The following is a 15900-nucleotide window of genomic DNA, read 5'->3' as shown; positions in this document are numbered from 1 at the left end:
ATGCAACATTTCTTGACAACAAATTAATTATATCCTCTTTTGAGCAGCTGATTATCTAGTATGATCTTCACAAGTTGGGCTGTACAATGTTCAAAATCTTGACAACCGCAGTTGTTTGTTGTAGAACAGCGATCCTTAACCTGGATGGTAGTATTGTCGTGAGGGAATTCTGAAGTCACTTGGGGGCATATGAATGGTTGTGATTTAGAAATAAGATGTTTAAACCAAGTGCAATATTTATAATTTGAATACATTGAAACAAATGTAGACACATTAAATACAGAATTAGAATATGAGTTGGACATGTTATCAGTGAACTGAAATAGTCTGGTGTTTCAAGGTTCAATATAATATAATCTTCATCTTTAGTAATTTCCATAAAAATTGAAGATAAGCACATTAAACCACACAAATATTTAAAAAGGAACACATGCTAATTGGTATAGTAAAAGAAAATAGAGAAATACACCATTGAGCAAAAGAAGTTCTGCTTTCTTCTTTTTCTTTCCCAAAACATATGGAGAAGGGAGACATTTTCAAAGCGGGGTTTGGGGTTCATCAGTGATAGCACTGAAGTACAAAAGCTTGAAAGCATTCTAGCAGAGAATCAGAAGGAAAAGACATTGGTTGCTTGCAACATTACTTCATTTCATAAACTGCTGGGTGATTATGGAATGTCAGTTGTAATTTTAAAATCATAAGTACTGGTAGCTAGTTCATTAGTAGTTAACCCATCTGAAGCTAACAACGTATCAGTGAAATAGCTGTCTTTCATGCGCAGGAAAGCAGTAGACAATAATTCTGTACCAAGTTGACAGTGCACAAAATATGCGGTGTCAGCTGCTTTGGCAGACCGACAGAAGACAAGGGCCCATGATGCAACAAGATCAGCAAGATAAAGTAAATAATGAAATGGTATTGAGCTGAACACCATACATTGCTCAGAACATTTATTTTACAAAATGTTGTTTCTACATATGTGCTTTTGAGTGGCTTTTTTCTTTCCTTTTCTTCCAATTTCACTCTGAATAAGTTATCAATGGGTCAGCCTAGCAGAGCACATTAGTCTAGGATATTAACCAATTTTAAGTTACTGGTATGAAGGAGTTGTCTGTTAAATGTAATGCTATAGTTAGACCAGATCTGGCTAATTTAAAGATAAACAGATTATTTTGGCTGGATATGGCCAGTTTAAATGCTAAAGGGTTAAGAAAGAAAATAAAGACTAATTACTAGATTCTGCTGGGTGTGTCATGTGAATATGAAGAAGTTTTGAGTTGAGAAAGCGACTTGTTATTGAAACTATTAGTTTATTGCAAACAACATAGATGATTACATATTTGTGGCTATACAAGTGACTAATGCATGCTGGGTGAAAATGTCTTGTAAATTGATGGTGACGTATACTTAATAAATTCAAGATGAAGTAGTAATTGAATAACCTGAATGCTATAATTCAGAATAAATTTTATATCACAGAACTGTCCATCTTGCATCAGAATTAGAAAGTAGGTATTAAAATAAGAAGAGTTTAATATGGTGGTCAACCTAAACCAAGTTCTCTTAAAAACAGTTAATTACTTTATGAGGTGGTATCAAAAAGTTCCTGGACTAGTTCTGTTGGGCGCCAATAGGTGGCAGCACATGATTGTGTGTGCAGTAAGAGCTAGCAGTCACCTTCATGAGGCAGTGTACCCAGTGACATCGCTGTGTTTACTTCGCAAGTTGTGTTTTTGTGATCACATGTATGCTGTAGTTTGTAATTTTGTTGTGGACAGGAACAGAGCCAACATGAAATTCTGCATTTAACTTGGGAAGTCTGCTACTGAGACATTGAGCATGCTTCAGCAAACTTATGGCGATGAGGCAATGGGTCATATGCAATATTTTGAGTGGTATGGGTGCTTCAAAAGTGGAAAAATATCCTTGGAAGATGATGAGTGATCTGGAAGACATGCTACATGTGTCACCCCCAAAAATGTGGTATTGTGCATTGAGAATTCATCCTCCAGGGCCAGATTGTCAATGGAGAGTTTTACTGCAATGTTTGAAGCATTTGAGAGAGGGCATTAGGCAAAAGCAACTGGATCTATGGAGCGCAAAGAATTGGATTCTTCCTGACAACAATGCACGCTGTCCCCAAACTCTCCTCAGTCACGAGTTTCTCGCCAAAAACTTCCTTGCTTCTGCTTCTGCCCTATTTGCTAGATTTAGCATTTGCTGACCTCCATCTCTTCCCTAAGATGAAAATGCCACTCAAAGGTTGCCATTTTAATGCTGTTGTCAATATCAAGAGCAAATTGCAAAAGGTCTTGGACTTATGGAAAATGAATTCCAAAAATGGCAGGGATGCTGGGACCAGTGTATTGCTGTGCAAGGTGACTATTTCGAAGGAGATGATGTTAAAACTTAAGTAAATAATATTTTTTTTTTATTAAGCATAACTAGTCCAGTATCACCTCATAGGTACATCCAAATTATTTGATTGGGTCCGCAACTCAACATCATTCAGTTTACAAGAAATTGCAGCTAAATCTCAAAATCATATTCTATTTCAAAGGACACATTAGAAATGTAATCCTCAATGCACTCCTTTTTTTTTTTTTGTTAAAGGTGGGGATGATTACAGCTGAAACATTTTGGATCATAGATCACCTTAATCTAGCAGTGATAAAATTTATTGCAGACTATGTATCTCAAGATGTAATCTATGCATCACAGCTGGAAAATGTGGTACATATGTTATTATTAGAAATTTTTCACCTTACAGAACAAACCTTTGAAATGCGATGTAGAATCAAAATGGGTATGCTATTTGACTACTAGCTGATAGAAGTTATTGGGGGTATTTAGTGCTTGTTATATAACACTGATTCCACACAAATGCAAACATGTTAATTATACATACAACACCCAAATGACATAATATGTCTTTTCATTTGCTCACAAGCATCAAGACACTTAGAACAAGAGAATATCTGAACAGTAGACACTTGTAGTATGTATGCAGCATATGAATATTGTTGATTTTAATTGCTTTATATGCTTCTAGCAGTAAAATAACTTGTTTTGTATTGTATTTGTTTATTTCAGAATTATTCCAAGATGCCTGAAGCAATAGCAGGTGGTAGCCATCCTCCAGATCCCGTGATTATGACAGAGCTTCCAACACTTTCCCTTGGATCTATTACACAGGTTACTAACATTTTCAGTGCCACTTGCATAATTTCAATTAAAATTCAACACAATGTTGTTAATTTTTTTACAATGGAAATTTATGTATATCTCAAGCTACAAAAACAACCGACAAACTTTAAAACCACAAACAGATGACAATTACAGCATAATAATAATATTATTATTATTAATAATAATAATGTCCTGATATGCACACTTTTTAATGGTAAAAGATTGCTTAACAATTACATTAAATGAAACAGACATATATCAGTCTTATCAATTTGTGATAGCTTTGATGAAGAAAGTGATGGATACAGGCATGGCAGTGAGGTTAATTTCACAACCACATGGTTCTCAGCTTGATCCTATTGTGTAGCTCCTCAAGCAAGTATCTTCTACCATTGCCCCAAATTGACCAATGCTTGAGAATAGAATTTGATTGCTGTAAACTGAGCAGAAACCCATTATGTTTGTGTGTGTCAATTACATCTAGTAAGCCATCTAAGAGTTTATGGCACTTCTTGCTGCTAACTATTCTTGCTTATTTATCACACCTGAAGATTAGGTTCTTTGTTTACTCTGCCAGCGATCCATGCCTGCTTGCTCATTGAGTTCCTGCCTACTCCCTTCATGTGTGACTCTGAAATTTTGTGTTCTTCATTGCAAGCTAATCTTGGATTTTTGCCAACCGTTTCCAGATTCTTCATATTATGAGATATGATATGAAGGTGAAAATGAAACTCCTTGTGGATTTCAGTTTGAAATAAGAATTAATCAAGAACAAGTGCACTAGTTCTTGATTTATAATGAACAATTCTTTATTTCATGTGAAATTTTAGCAGCCCCTAAGTAAATCCTTTGATAGACTATTGTAGGGCCCTGACTGTAGAAGATATTTGAATGCTGCACAGTAATAAAGTGAACATCATACTACAATGGATGTGTAATGTTGGCATGTATGAATGGTGAGATACAGGTGAGCTGAGAGCAAAACTAGATATAGGTGGAATCAGGCATGGAATGCAAGTGGGAGGGTCACATTGCTATGGGCGTATAGTTCGTGTGGTGGTTATTGAGTTTTGTAAAGATGTATCAAGTACTCTGAGTGTGCGAAACCTATGGGAGGAGGAAACCAAAGAAAGTATGGAATGAAGTAATGAAAACTGATCATAAAGGTGATTGACCTTCATGATGATGATAAAGTAATGTGGCAAATAACAAACCATTGTGCTGGAGAAGACCCACATGACCCCAGCAAGCATGGAAAAGCATTCATAAAAATGATGATTGTTATGAAGTTGTTTAATACATACTTCTGAGTCTCTTTTGCTTATTTGCCTGTGAAACAACACATGGAAACACAGGATTTTTTCCTTATTTAGTCTTACCTTCACCTACTTCTCTATTATCCTTCATTCTCTCTCCTCCATTATTCTGTCTGCTGTCTACCACACACTTCTACTTTTGGTCTTTTTTTTTTTTTTTTTTTTTGATGACTCTTGGTTATGCTGTTCTTATTTAATCCCTTCACCAATACTGCTTATGTAGCTGTCTACCACTCTCTCATTACACACCTTTGTATCACACTATCACACTTTTGTTCTGGCTCTCTTTATCATCTCTTTGGTTTTATCACCTGGCCCTCTCCAATTACTTCCTCTTCCTATCCATCTTTCTAGAAAGAAAGGAACAGAGACAATGCAAGAGAATGGGGATGCTTTACTCTTACAAGGATCAAGACAATCTTTCTGGCCTTTATAAAATGCACCCAGTACACTCTATAAAGTGGTTGGTGATAGGAAAGGCTTCCAGCTGTAGAACCATGCCAAAACTGGAGTACACAAATGAAATCTAGTCCCTGACCAATCTTGGAAAGTAGTAACTCTAAATATAAACTGAGTTGGACCATGATAGCCTGTCCAAAGCATACCTATTTTGTGGCTGGATGTTGTTATCTCTTATCTGTTTTTAAGTAATGGATTTTTTATTCCATTTGTTTGAAACTATGAAGAACTACTGGACATATTGTTTGTTGAGAATGTTGTCACCCTTTTGCTCAGCCAATGCCATGAAAAAAAAACCTGGAATGCAAACAGCCACATAATACACTGCAATGGTCATTGGTTGGGACAAGGCTATAGCAGAAGATACTTGCCAAAGGTACCGTGCAGTGAAATAGACTCAAAAGTACATGGTTATCAAACAAATTCCATAGCAAACAATCATACTTGATGATGGTGTGTGTACATATCTCACACTGAAGCATATTTCAAAAGTTGTAAAGACTAGCAGCAAAGTTGATAAATCACTGCTTCCAAAATACTTTGTAATATTTGTCCTCATTGAATTGTGAAGATATCTCTTTGTCACTCATTCCACTGAAATAAGTTGTTAGGAACCTGCAAAATGTTTTTCTCCACAAAATGCAATATAGAATTTAAAAATGAAAAAATAAAAAATAATGATCTTAGTGCAGTTATGCACATCACAACCAGACATTTCCTCTTCTTTGAGAATCTTCATGGCCTCATTTTAAAGAAAAAAAATATTCAAGTTTGTTTTAATTTTTAAAAAAATTGTTTATAATTGTAATTTATAGAATATTCATTATCTTCCATTTTCTCCTCTTTCCTTCTCTTTCTATCATCATTAATCTACTAGATTATGAAAACCTGCAATATATCAGTTTTCTATATAATTCAATCCTTTTAAGATCATATTTAATAATTTTGTTGAAAGTTTTTTGTTTTTGGCCTTATTATACATTGCCTGTTTACTTTGACATCTCTGTCATAAAAATCACCACAGCCTTCTCTCACAAGTGAGTATGACTTGACAGCATATACCATGCTTTCACTAACTATTTTATATGTCTATGTAGTTGCAAGTAGGCGTAGACATTCTCTCAACTTTCCCACTCTTGACCCAGCAGAATATCCAGGTGACAGCTGGAAAGCGAGAGGGCTGCACCAGTTCATTACAATTGAGTAGATTGGAGCAATGTGAGCTAAAGTGCCCAGCATACCAATTCAGTTCAGGAATTGAACCTGTAACTCAACACTCCTAAACACAGGGCTACCCATTCACACCACTGCCATTACCTTTCCTGTATATACCACTCAATATATTTGATGTTCATTTATCTTCTTTGGTCCTGTGCCAAATTTGTTCAAGGAATGAATTGTATTTTATTGGTTTCTGTGATTGGACTCCACCTTTAGGGTTATAAATCCTTGTCCTTCTTAGTCTCAGACTTATTCTATGGCTTTTAAATGTGTAGATTTCTGTTAAATTTTTAGTGCCCCTATATTTGTTGAAGGCTACACCAAATTCTGTAAAAATTAACATATAATTTATCTACATAATAATTTATCAACATAATAAAATTAGAAATAAAACTGAATGTAAACATTATTTGTGGTAAATAAATTGTCGTTTATTGTCTTAAAAAATCCAAAATATAAAATGGAGAGGCTTGTAGAAAGAAATGGTTGTAAGATATTGATGTGAAGAAAATGGAAAGTAATTGGAAAAAGATTATGAAACAAATCAAAGACAAACATTTGTAATTTAGGTTGCAACTACCAGCAATTTTTCTATATTCTAAACCACTTTTATTATCAGCAAATTTAGCCTCATTTTAGAAAGAACATCTTACCAAAAGACTTCCTGTTTGCACCATATGGGTTTATTTAATCAAGTGAATTTCTTCAAACTTTTTCTTCATTTGATTTTTGAGCATCATGCAGTTAATATCTCAAACTGAGTTAGAATTTGGTGATATTATTTATTTTAGACCAAATTTTGTTTACTAGCATTTCTTCCAGCTCTTTTCATTCTGAATTCAAATACTGCCACGGTCAACTTTGCCTCTCATCCTTTCACAGTCAAGACCTGGGGGTTGATGTTCTCACTTAATCCCTTCATCCTTAAATTGCTGGCCTTGGGCTAAAATTTGAAACATTTATGAATGATTTAATTAGAGAAAATAGTGATATCAGGATTTACCAATTCTTAGGAGGAGTGGCATTATTACATAATTGATCATTGCATCAGTTTTTCTTTAATCAATTGGATCCTTTCATATAGAATTTTTTTGTACTGATGATTGATGAGACCATAAGGTATGTGTGCAAACAGGGCACCACCACCACCTTCATTCCATCGATAGAGGAGACGAAACAGAAGGCTTTTTCTGATGCTAGTTCTGCAGCTTCCAAGTCACATAGATTACAAGAATACAAATTCTGCTCAGACTAGAAATTAATATCCAGGAATTGATAATTTGTAAACATATATGAAAACAACCACTTGTAATCAATTTACTTGTCTGTATTCATTTTACTTGGGCAGAGGTGAAAACTAGTTTATAACAGGTAAAAACCACATTCATAATGTACATCAACAATTATTATAATGTATCAGGAAGTTTCATGCAATTGTTTTATTATAGTTATACTGGCCTAACTGCATTTCATTTAATTTCCAATCAGATTGGGAGATTTATCTAGAGAAAGACTTTGCTTTAAAAACATAGCTTGTGTGCTCCAAATGATGTCAGCAGATTGTCAGATTCTGGTGTTTAAGTATAATTTTGCCTCCTCAGTGACAGACACCACCTCAGTTATCTGGCACTAACTAGGAACTTCTATTCTTATATATAAAAGTCAGCAAACAAGACCTTTGCTGATGTGTGTGCTATAACTTGCCAGGTTAAGTCAGCATATGGACTTGAAATAGCAGGGATTTAAAAAAAAAACTTAGGCTTCATAATTGTTCTCCAATTGTTTTAAAAGTGTAATGTCATCATCAGTTTAAGGTCTTCTTTTCCATGCTGGTTGGATGAGTTTCCTGCACAGTACATTTCTTTTCATCTCAGTCCTGCATAACCTTATTTATGAGTTCTGTTACCTTTAGACGATAACCTCCTATTTCTTTATCCAACTTCCATATGTACGTTTATTTTTTTTACCCAGCACTCATCATCCATTTGCATCATATGTCTGTACCAGTGTTATTGTCTCTCTTGACACCTTTAATGACGTTTTCTGCCTGTTTCTGTTTCTCCGTGTGTCTGTGTGTATGTTGCTGAATGTCAAATGAATAATCAGTTAGTACTCAATGCATCTTGTAGAGCTCATTGTCTATTTAAACTGAATATTTATCTTGCAATTCAAGTTTTGTGCCAATATAAACTTAATCCATTCATTCTTTTTGTGTTCATTTTTCTATGTTGACATGTGTTATACACAGACTTATAGAGGCATAATTTTCTCTCCTGCTGTCCTTCTTTGTCATCAAGCTTTACCTTTTTTCAAGTAAAGAATTTATTATTCCTATGGTGCTCAAAAATGCAGAGTTACAGGGCATGTCGTTTGCAATGTAAGCAAGATATTTCTGTTTTGCTCAAGCAGTGTCATGTGGAGATAAAAAGGCTAACATTCACACACATAAACATACATGCAAACACATACATTGTGTATGTATATGTGTGCACACACACATACATATGCATCAGGTACATATGTATACTCGCAGAGACACTCGACTTCTGTACAGCTTCTGTCTATCAGTACCATTCACAAGGCATTGATTGGCTGAAGAGTATTGTAGAAGACTCTTGCCCAAAATGATTACAGATGGGATAGAACCTGAAACCACATGTAAGCATAACCACACAACCATATCTGCACCTTCAGACAGCATTGAGTTTGCTAAAAACATGTACTGTCTATGAAAAGTTATTTACAAAATTGATTAGGAGCATGGCAATTTTAGCTTGTTTGTGACTCAGTAGTGGGTAGTTGTGTAATGTTGCAGGTTTGGTTTTATTGAGGTCTGTAAGTTGGAGTTTGTTTTTTTTTCTCCCAAATTTTAATTTAAGACTTACTTGTTTTGGGGTAGAATCAAAGAGAGCTCTACTTATGTTCCTTGATAGAAGACCATAACAGAATAATTCAAAATACTGTTGTTGGATAGATAATGCATCATAGACATGAGCCAAGAATGTTAATCCATTGGCTGTATAATGGTAGTTAATCTTGTCAATATATTTTCACATGTTGGCAGAGATTTTAATGCTTTTGATACTAACCTTCCTTAAATTCCCCCTAATTTGATGACACAAATTCCCTATGTATTATATTTCTATGAAAAAAATTCCTATATATTCTTATACTTTCTATCAAAATTTCATATTAATTTACATTTCAAACACCAATTTAATAATGACAAAGTTATTTTATTAAATTCATTAATTTTAAAGTTGACCGAAACAATGTAGCATATTTTGATAGAAATATCATAACAAAGGGATTGTCTTATTTATTTCCTGTTGGTCTTTACTGCTGAATGGCAGTGGAAGTGCTGAGAGGTCAGGTCTATTATTGGCTGAAGCCACAAGCAAGTTCAATCCATCATTGTACTCATTTGACTTAACTTTTTAGTGCTATTATGACATCATTATGTAATTATGAATGTGTAAGAATGACTATATTTGGGATTGGCAGTGTTTAGAAGGAAGGTTACAACTACATAAAAGCTTATCTTTCAAAATAAGTTGCAGGGTGAAGTTTGACACGGCTAAACAAGCATTTTATATTGTGCAAATAAATGCAGCCAACTAGTAAAATATTTTATTGAAAGCAAATCTTTTGATTATTTTATTATGGTTTCAGAATTTATGTCTGTTCCCATAAGTCATTACAAGAGAGAAGAAAATAACATTTAAAAAAAGTCTCTGAAATTTAAATACAAACCATAGAGAAGTACTTTAAAATGTGTTTAAATTATATATTTTAACCATAGTGTATCAATTAGTTTCTGGTTTATTTTATTTCTTCATTGCTCAGCATTAAAGAGACCAGTGAATCCAATTATTCATGGGGCTCATGTAGAACATGTAAAATTTAAACATGAATATCTGATCACTGTTGGTTTTGTCAACTGAGAACATATCTTCCCCATAGATGATGTGTGTTCATGACACACAATTCACTGCTGAAAGGAAATTTCAAGACACTGTGGTGTTTTGACCTCATTGTATGTCTTATCAGTTGAAGCTACTCTACTGGACTGATGGGTCTAGTAAGAGCACAAACTCTTGTTTATAGGAATTGGCAAACAAATTATAATTCATCTAGTCTAATTAGACCATAGCTTTTGTGTTTCTTAGATAAAGAATATACTGTTTTCCTCCTGCAGATCATTAAGAACAATGTTATGATATTGGGGTAACATATCACTAATTTTATTTATATAAATAACAAAGCTATTTAAAGTTCATACCTCATTTCTTTGGTGATGAGGCATGGTTTAGGGATGTTATTTCTGGTAGACACTCGAAGCTGATTGAAAAGGAATCATGTTGGTGAAGTTTTAAAATATGACTAAAGTACAGCAAGTTTCTAATTAATTCTGCTTTGTTTGACTTTATGAAATCCATATTTGCTGGCAGCAGCTAAAGTGGTTATTGTTGAGTTTTTGATAGAACCACTTCTTTGAATATTACTGAATGTGAATTAACTGTGAGATATATTAGAACTGAGTTATTATAAATGTGTTATTGTCACATTAAATATCAATTATTTTTGTTGCCTTACTCTGTCTTTTCTACAGCTACTATAATGACCTCTACTTCTCAAAGCCGATTACTCTCATGCTAACTCCACCCAGGCCCACCCAACACACTTGTCTTGCTGTCCCTCATACTTTATTATGTCACCTCTTCAGGCCCTGCCCTCACCACTGCCCAGTCCTTCCTCCTTCAAATGTCAACCCTTGAAGTTATCTCCCAACCCATGTTTGTTTCTGTCATTGTCAACATCTGCATCAACATCACCTGCCTTAGCATCACCCCTCTCCCCAGGATCTCATTATCAATTGATTTAGTTTCCTGTTTTTGTTACATTTTAAATATTTTCGACAGATGTTTCTGTTTTCTTTCCTTTCATTTTTTTTTCTTTTTTTTTTTTCTTTCTATTAGACAAGAATGGTGAAATAGTTGCTAATATGGCTAACAGTGAATTTGAATTATACATTAGATCACAAGTCTCAATGAGGAACATGCAACCAGGAAATGCATTCTTGAAAAAGAAGCCAAAAAAAAAAGTGAGAGACTAAGAAATAAACAAATAAGATGTTTTGGAGAAAATATACATGATACACACACACACACACACACACACACACACACACACACACACACACACACTAAAGTGAAGACACATAGCATGTAGAGTAAATGATATAGTAATGATAAAACAGAAACAAGACAGCCAAATAACGGTCATACGATAGGAAATAGCTTTTGATCCGCTTTTAAGATGTATTGTTTAGATATGGCCCATGTGCCAAATTTTTAATGCTTGAGTTCTTGTATAAAATATGTTTTAAAGAGACTTTTGAGTCTGTTCTGATTTCACTAAGCTGTTTGGAGTTAAATTAGCTATTGCAAACAGCAGAGAATTACTCAGATTTGAGTTAGTCAACTCTGACCTTACTTTGTATTTTCATTAGTTTAATGGATGAAAATATTTGTTCATATCTTACATTATTCTGAAACAACAAATGTAACTGAGTAAATTTTCTTAGTTCCAAAAAATGTTTACCAGAATTTCAGTGACAACATTCGGGATCAATGAAAGTTTGTCAGATTTAATTTTCTAATGAATTTGTTTTTTGACTCTAGAAGTTCCATTTCCATGTTACTAAGCATTTTCATTTTGTTCTCTAAATGGAATTGGGTTTAAATGCAAGTCTGCAGTCTTCGGCTTTATCAAAATGACTCATGCATTGTCAACATGTTTTGTAAAACAGCTATTATTCGCAGTACATTATTTTGATTGAGAGATGAATGGTTTAGATTTCATTTTGAAAGCATTGATATCAATTACTAAGTTAAACTGTTCTCGCTGTGCAATTTCGTATTTAATCATTGAAATGACTGGTTACATCAAACTAAATATGCTAAATCAAATGGCCAGTGTATCATATTAAAAGGCAGAGTGGAGTTCTTATTTTTCACTTCTAGAAAATTTTGAATAATACTTTCTAATTTCCAAAATCTGCTCAGAACTTATCCCATAGAAAACCAGTGCACCTCAATACAGGACTAGATTGTCATATTCCAAATCAAATATTTTGCAATATTCTCTGAATTCTCACCTTTCACTTCTCCTGCTGTAATTTTATTCACGTATCTCATAACCATTGACATAACAGACTGCAAGTTTAAATTTTCCATTGAATAACTCTTTGTGTATACCATAGTCATATTTTAATGGAGGACAGTCTAAACAATTTTTCAAGCAAACTTATCATCTCTATGAGTTTACTGAAATTTACATAAAAGCAGAAGCACAGAGAAGGTTTTTCACCCGATTATGATCCGTAAGAGAGTTGTTAGTGTAACTGTTGGCTTTGACCAGCACAGTCTTGTGTTCTTTTCTTTGAATCATTAAGGTATCTTGCAAATATTTGAAAGCAAAGCCTTACAAATTTTTCTTAATCATGTATCCTTTCCATAACTCAGACACAGGCACTATCTCCACTTCTTTTCATTCTGTTTCAGTCCTGATGTCATGTTTTTTTATTGTTTATTATTATGTGTGGAACGATTTTCACAAACAATGCACCTTAAAGGATCTATCAGAAATAATAGATCATTTTACCTCATTGAATTCACGCTTACTATCACTGACTGCTTTACTTTTGCACCGTGGTTAAAATATAAACAAAGCTTTAAGCACAACTCTGTACCATAAAGAGTAAGCTGTAAACTGACTGGGAAAAGGCTGCAATGGATTGGAACTGTTTGCTATGTCAAGGTGTAGCAAGTATCAAACATGTATTGAACTATTATGAACAGATCTGCAGTGTGCCATAGGTTAGCCATCCTTTGTCAAGTTATAGTCAAACCTGTGTAGAGATTTTTAGTCATGCTTTGTTGATGTGTATCGCAGTTCTTTAGCTGTGCTTTGTTCATGGGCATTAACTTTTTATTCTGTAAACATTAAGGGGAATTGTTTAATCATATTTCAGAAATATGTTTAAAATTCTGTAATGGAAAGGAGATGTAGTTTGCCAGGAGTGAAGATGTTTACAATTGAAAAAGATCAGGGAGACTGAGGAGTGGTATGTTCACCATAAGAGTGCATTAGAGGTGATATGGAAGTTATAGATGCCAGGGTCAAAAAAAGGAATTAAGATGAAGGTATTTTACTATACAAGTATTTAGTGTGTGAATCAGCCTCTCTGTTTTGGTTGAAACTAAAATGATTATAATGTGGGAGGTACATGTTTGTGAAGTTAACTTCACTAAGACTGTCTTTGTGCATTTTTAAATGGCCAATTTCTGTATTCCATGCTGTAATTGATTCAGAAAGTAAATTTCTCCAAATTCTTGGTTATTGCTTTATGAGAAGCCTGAATTTATAAACAATAGTCTTTGCGGGGGCTGATTAATAGTTGATAGACCTTCTTAAGAATTAATAAATCTATATCTATTTTGTAAAATAACAAATGTTTTTTTATCTTTTTTTTAGTCACCTTGGGCTGAGGTGGAACTCCTCAGGAACTGCTACAGTTGCTTTGGAAGGGAAAATTTGCTACATGACGACACATACTCTCCAACTCAGCCTAAAGTACCCACTTCGTCAATTCCACTCAGTTTTATGCCTTGTGAGCTTGTTATCAATGAAAGAAAAAGTTGGGTAAGGAACTTTTTTTTATTATTTTAATGTTAATATCAATTTCACATGTAAAGGCTATGGATGCAGCCTCTCCTTCCAAACGAAACCAGTATTAATAGAAAAATAAATAATTTGATCATTTTTGAAGTTGAATCATTTTATTGCATCATTCATTCATGCCTGTTGATTATGTAACTTCCACTTCAGAAAAATCTCTTTAAAATTTTCAGATTTTACTTAACTATTTCATTCGATTAATGAATGATTTTTAAAGAAAAAAATACAGATAAAAAAAGTCTAGTTAAGAGAAACTAGTGATGGTTAGGTTTGGGAAAGTTTATGGATTGTAAAGAGAAGTGAGAACTGATCTTTTGGAACTCACTTCTCCTAACTTTTACAAATTATAGCATTTTCTGTTTGCTTCATTAATTAAAAAAATTATTTTCCCACTTGAGTTCATTTGATTACCTTTAAGCCCTCCAAAATATTTTCATGTATTACAATTTTATATAAACTGTTCCAATAAGCCATCTCTAGGCAAAAGAAAATCTTATGTTAATATAATAGTTGAAAATCACAGTTAAATAGTAATGTTCCAGATCTTTTAAAATCTGCAGTAGAGGGATTTTGTAAGTTGCAAAACCCCAGGATTAGTTAACAGTAAGAGCACCTGTGAAATAAATTCTTTCAGATGTTTAGAAGGCTCCTGGTTCCCTGACTGCTTCTACTACTACTGGGTGGCGATGGGTGTCCAAAAGCATAATAGCCTGAGTAAGGAAAAAGAATTAATTTCAAGGAACTGTTGCCTCTGCTGATAATGAAAGGATTATTACTCCAAGTTAAAAGCAGAATAAAATGTTTGTGTAGAAAGTATGCTATTGCATGGTTTCCAAACATAAACTTTGAATGCAGAGTGTGTGCAAAAGCTGGAAAGAAATGAGGCAGGTATGCTCCATTAGATGTTCAATGTTTGTGTGAATGAATAACAAAGCACAAAGGAGTTGAGAGACAGACAATGTTTTAGAGAAATTGACTGTTGTGTGCAAAAAAGAAGACTGTGATGGTGTGGATAAGTGATGTGTATGTAGGGTGACGACAGTTGGATAAAGAAGTGTCTAGCAGCTTATCTCAGGATATTGAACCCTATGAAGAAAACTGCAAAGGGCCATGACAAGTGGCATGACTGTTATAGCATATTTAGACATGTCATGTTTCCTTATGAACATATTCGTGCACCTATACATGCATATTATTTTGTTCGAGTTGTGAATTCACCCATTGTCAGTTATCATGCATGATAAGAGTTTATATCTTAATAAATGCAGTTGACCAAACTTATTTGCTTTATTTCAAAGACTCTTATTTTAACAACTATTCTCTTTTAATAAAATCCAAAAAGTCATGTATGTGCAGTACTGAAAGGGGAAAGAAGTTTATATAAAAGCTGTTTTGATTATATTTAAGTGAAAAACTAGATACTTGACCCAATGTACATTATCAATCACCTTTCTTAAGACTATTATCAGTCACCTTTTTAAAGACTCAGTTGATCTTTATATTAAGAGTGACATTCTATTATCTCTTTGTTGATTGATTCTTAATTAAAATTATGACTCTGGTTTTGATGGTAATAATAATGATTTCTCATTATTCATGAGAATTGAGAAATAGAAAAAGGTGGAATGAAGAAATACTTTTCTAGAAGTAAAAATTGAAAATGTGTCATGGTCTCCATCAACACATCCATGTTGTGAAATCTATCTAACTTCTAACTACACGGATGCTAGCATGGCTGGGTGGTTTAAAAATTTACTTGACAACCACATTATTCTGGGTTTGATCGTCTATGAGTTTGAGCCTCAAGTTGGCCAATGATTTACGATTGAGATTTGATAGTCAGAATTTTTGTTGTGGATGTAAACTGTCATATATTTATATGCATGTGATTATCAGTGAATGTTTAAACATTTGGTCAAATAACCAATAAACTGATGCTTTCAAATGAAATACATTGTCATATTGGTTCTGC

The 15900-nt window shown here is 33.8% G+C and overlaps 1 protein-coding gene across 25 annotated transcripts in view; it reads left to right on the top strand.

Moving 5' to 3' along the window:
* The window catches only part of LOC106883563 (uncharacterized), a 105826-nt gene that overhangs the window by 77501 nt on the left and 12425 nt on the right, over positions 1-15900 (top strand). For 15 of the 25 annotated variants that reach the window (XM_014934626.3, XM_014934663.3, XM_052966893.2 and 12 more), the window contains 2 exons: positions 3094-3195; positions 13725-13892. In XM_014934626.3, the coding sequence (XP_014790112.1) occupies positions 3094-3195; positions 13725-13892 (270 nt within the window). Of the gene's footprint in view, positions 1-3093; positions 3196-9931; positions 9948-11164; positions 11290-13724; positions 13893-15900 lie in introns of those variants that run through there. The other 10 variants (XM_052966890.2, XM_089350286.1, XM_089350287.1 and 7 more) reach the window with 3 other exon arrangements.

This window comes from Octopus bimaculoides, chromosome 4 (assembly GCF_046866305.1).
Source record: "Octopus bimaculoides isolate indiv1 chromosome 4, ASM4686630v1, whole genome shotgun sequence".
NCBI lineage: Eukaryota > Metazoa > Mollusca > Cephalopoda > Octopoda > Octopodidae > Octopus > Octopus bimaculoides.
Note: the sequence above shows the minus strand (reverse complement) of the source record. Positions and strands in the feature narration are given on the sequence as shown.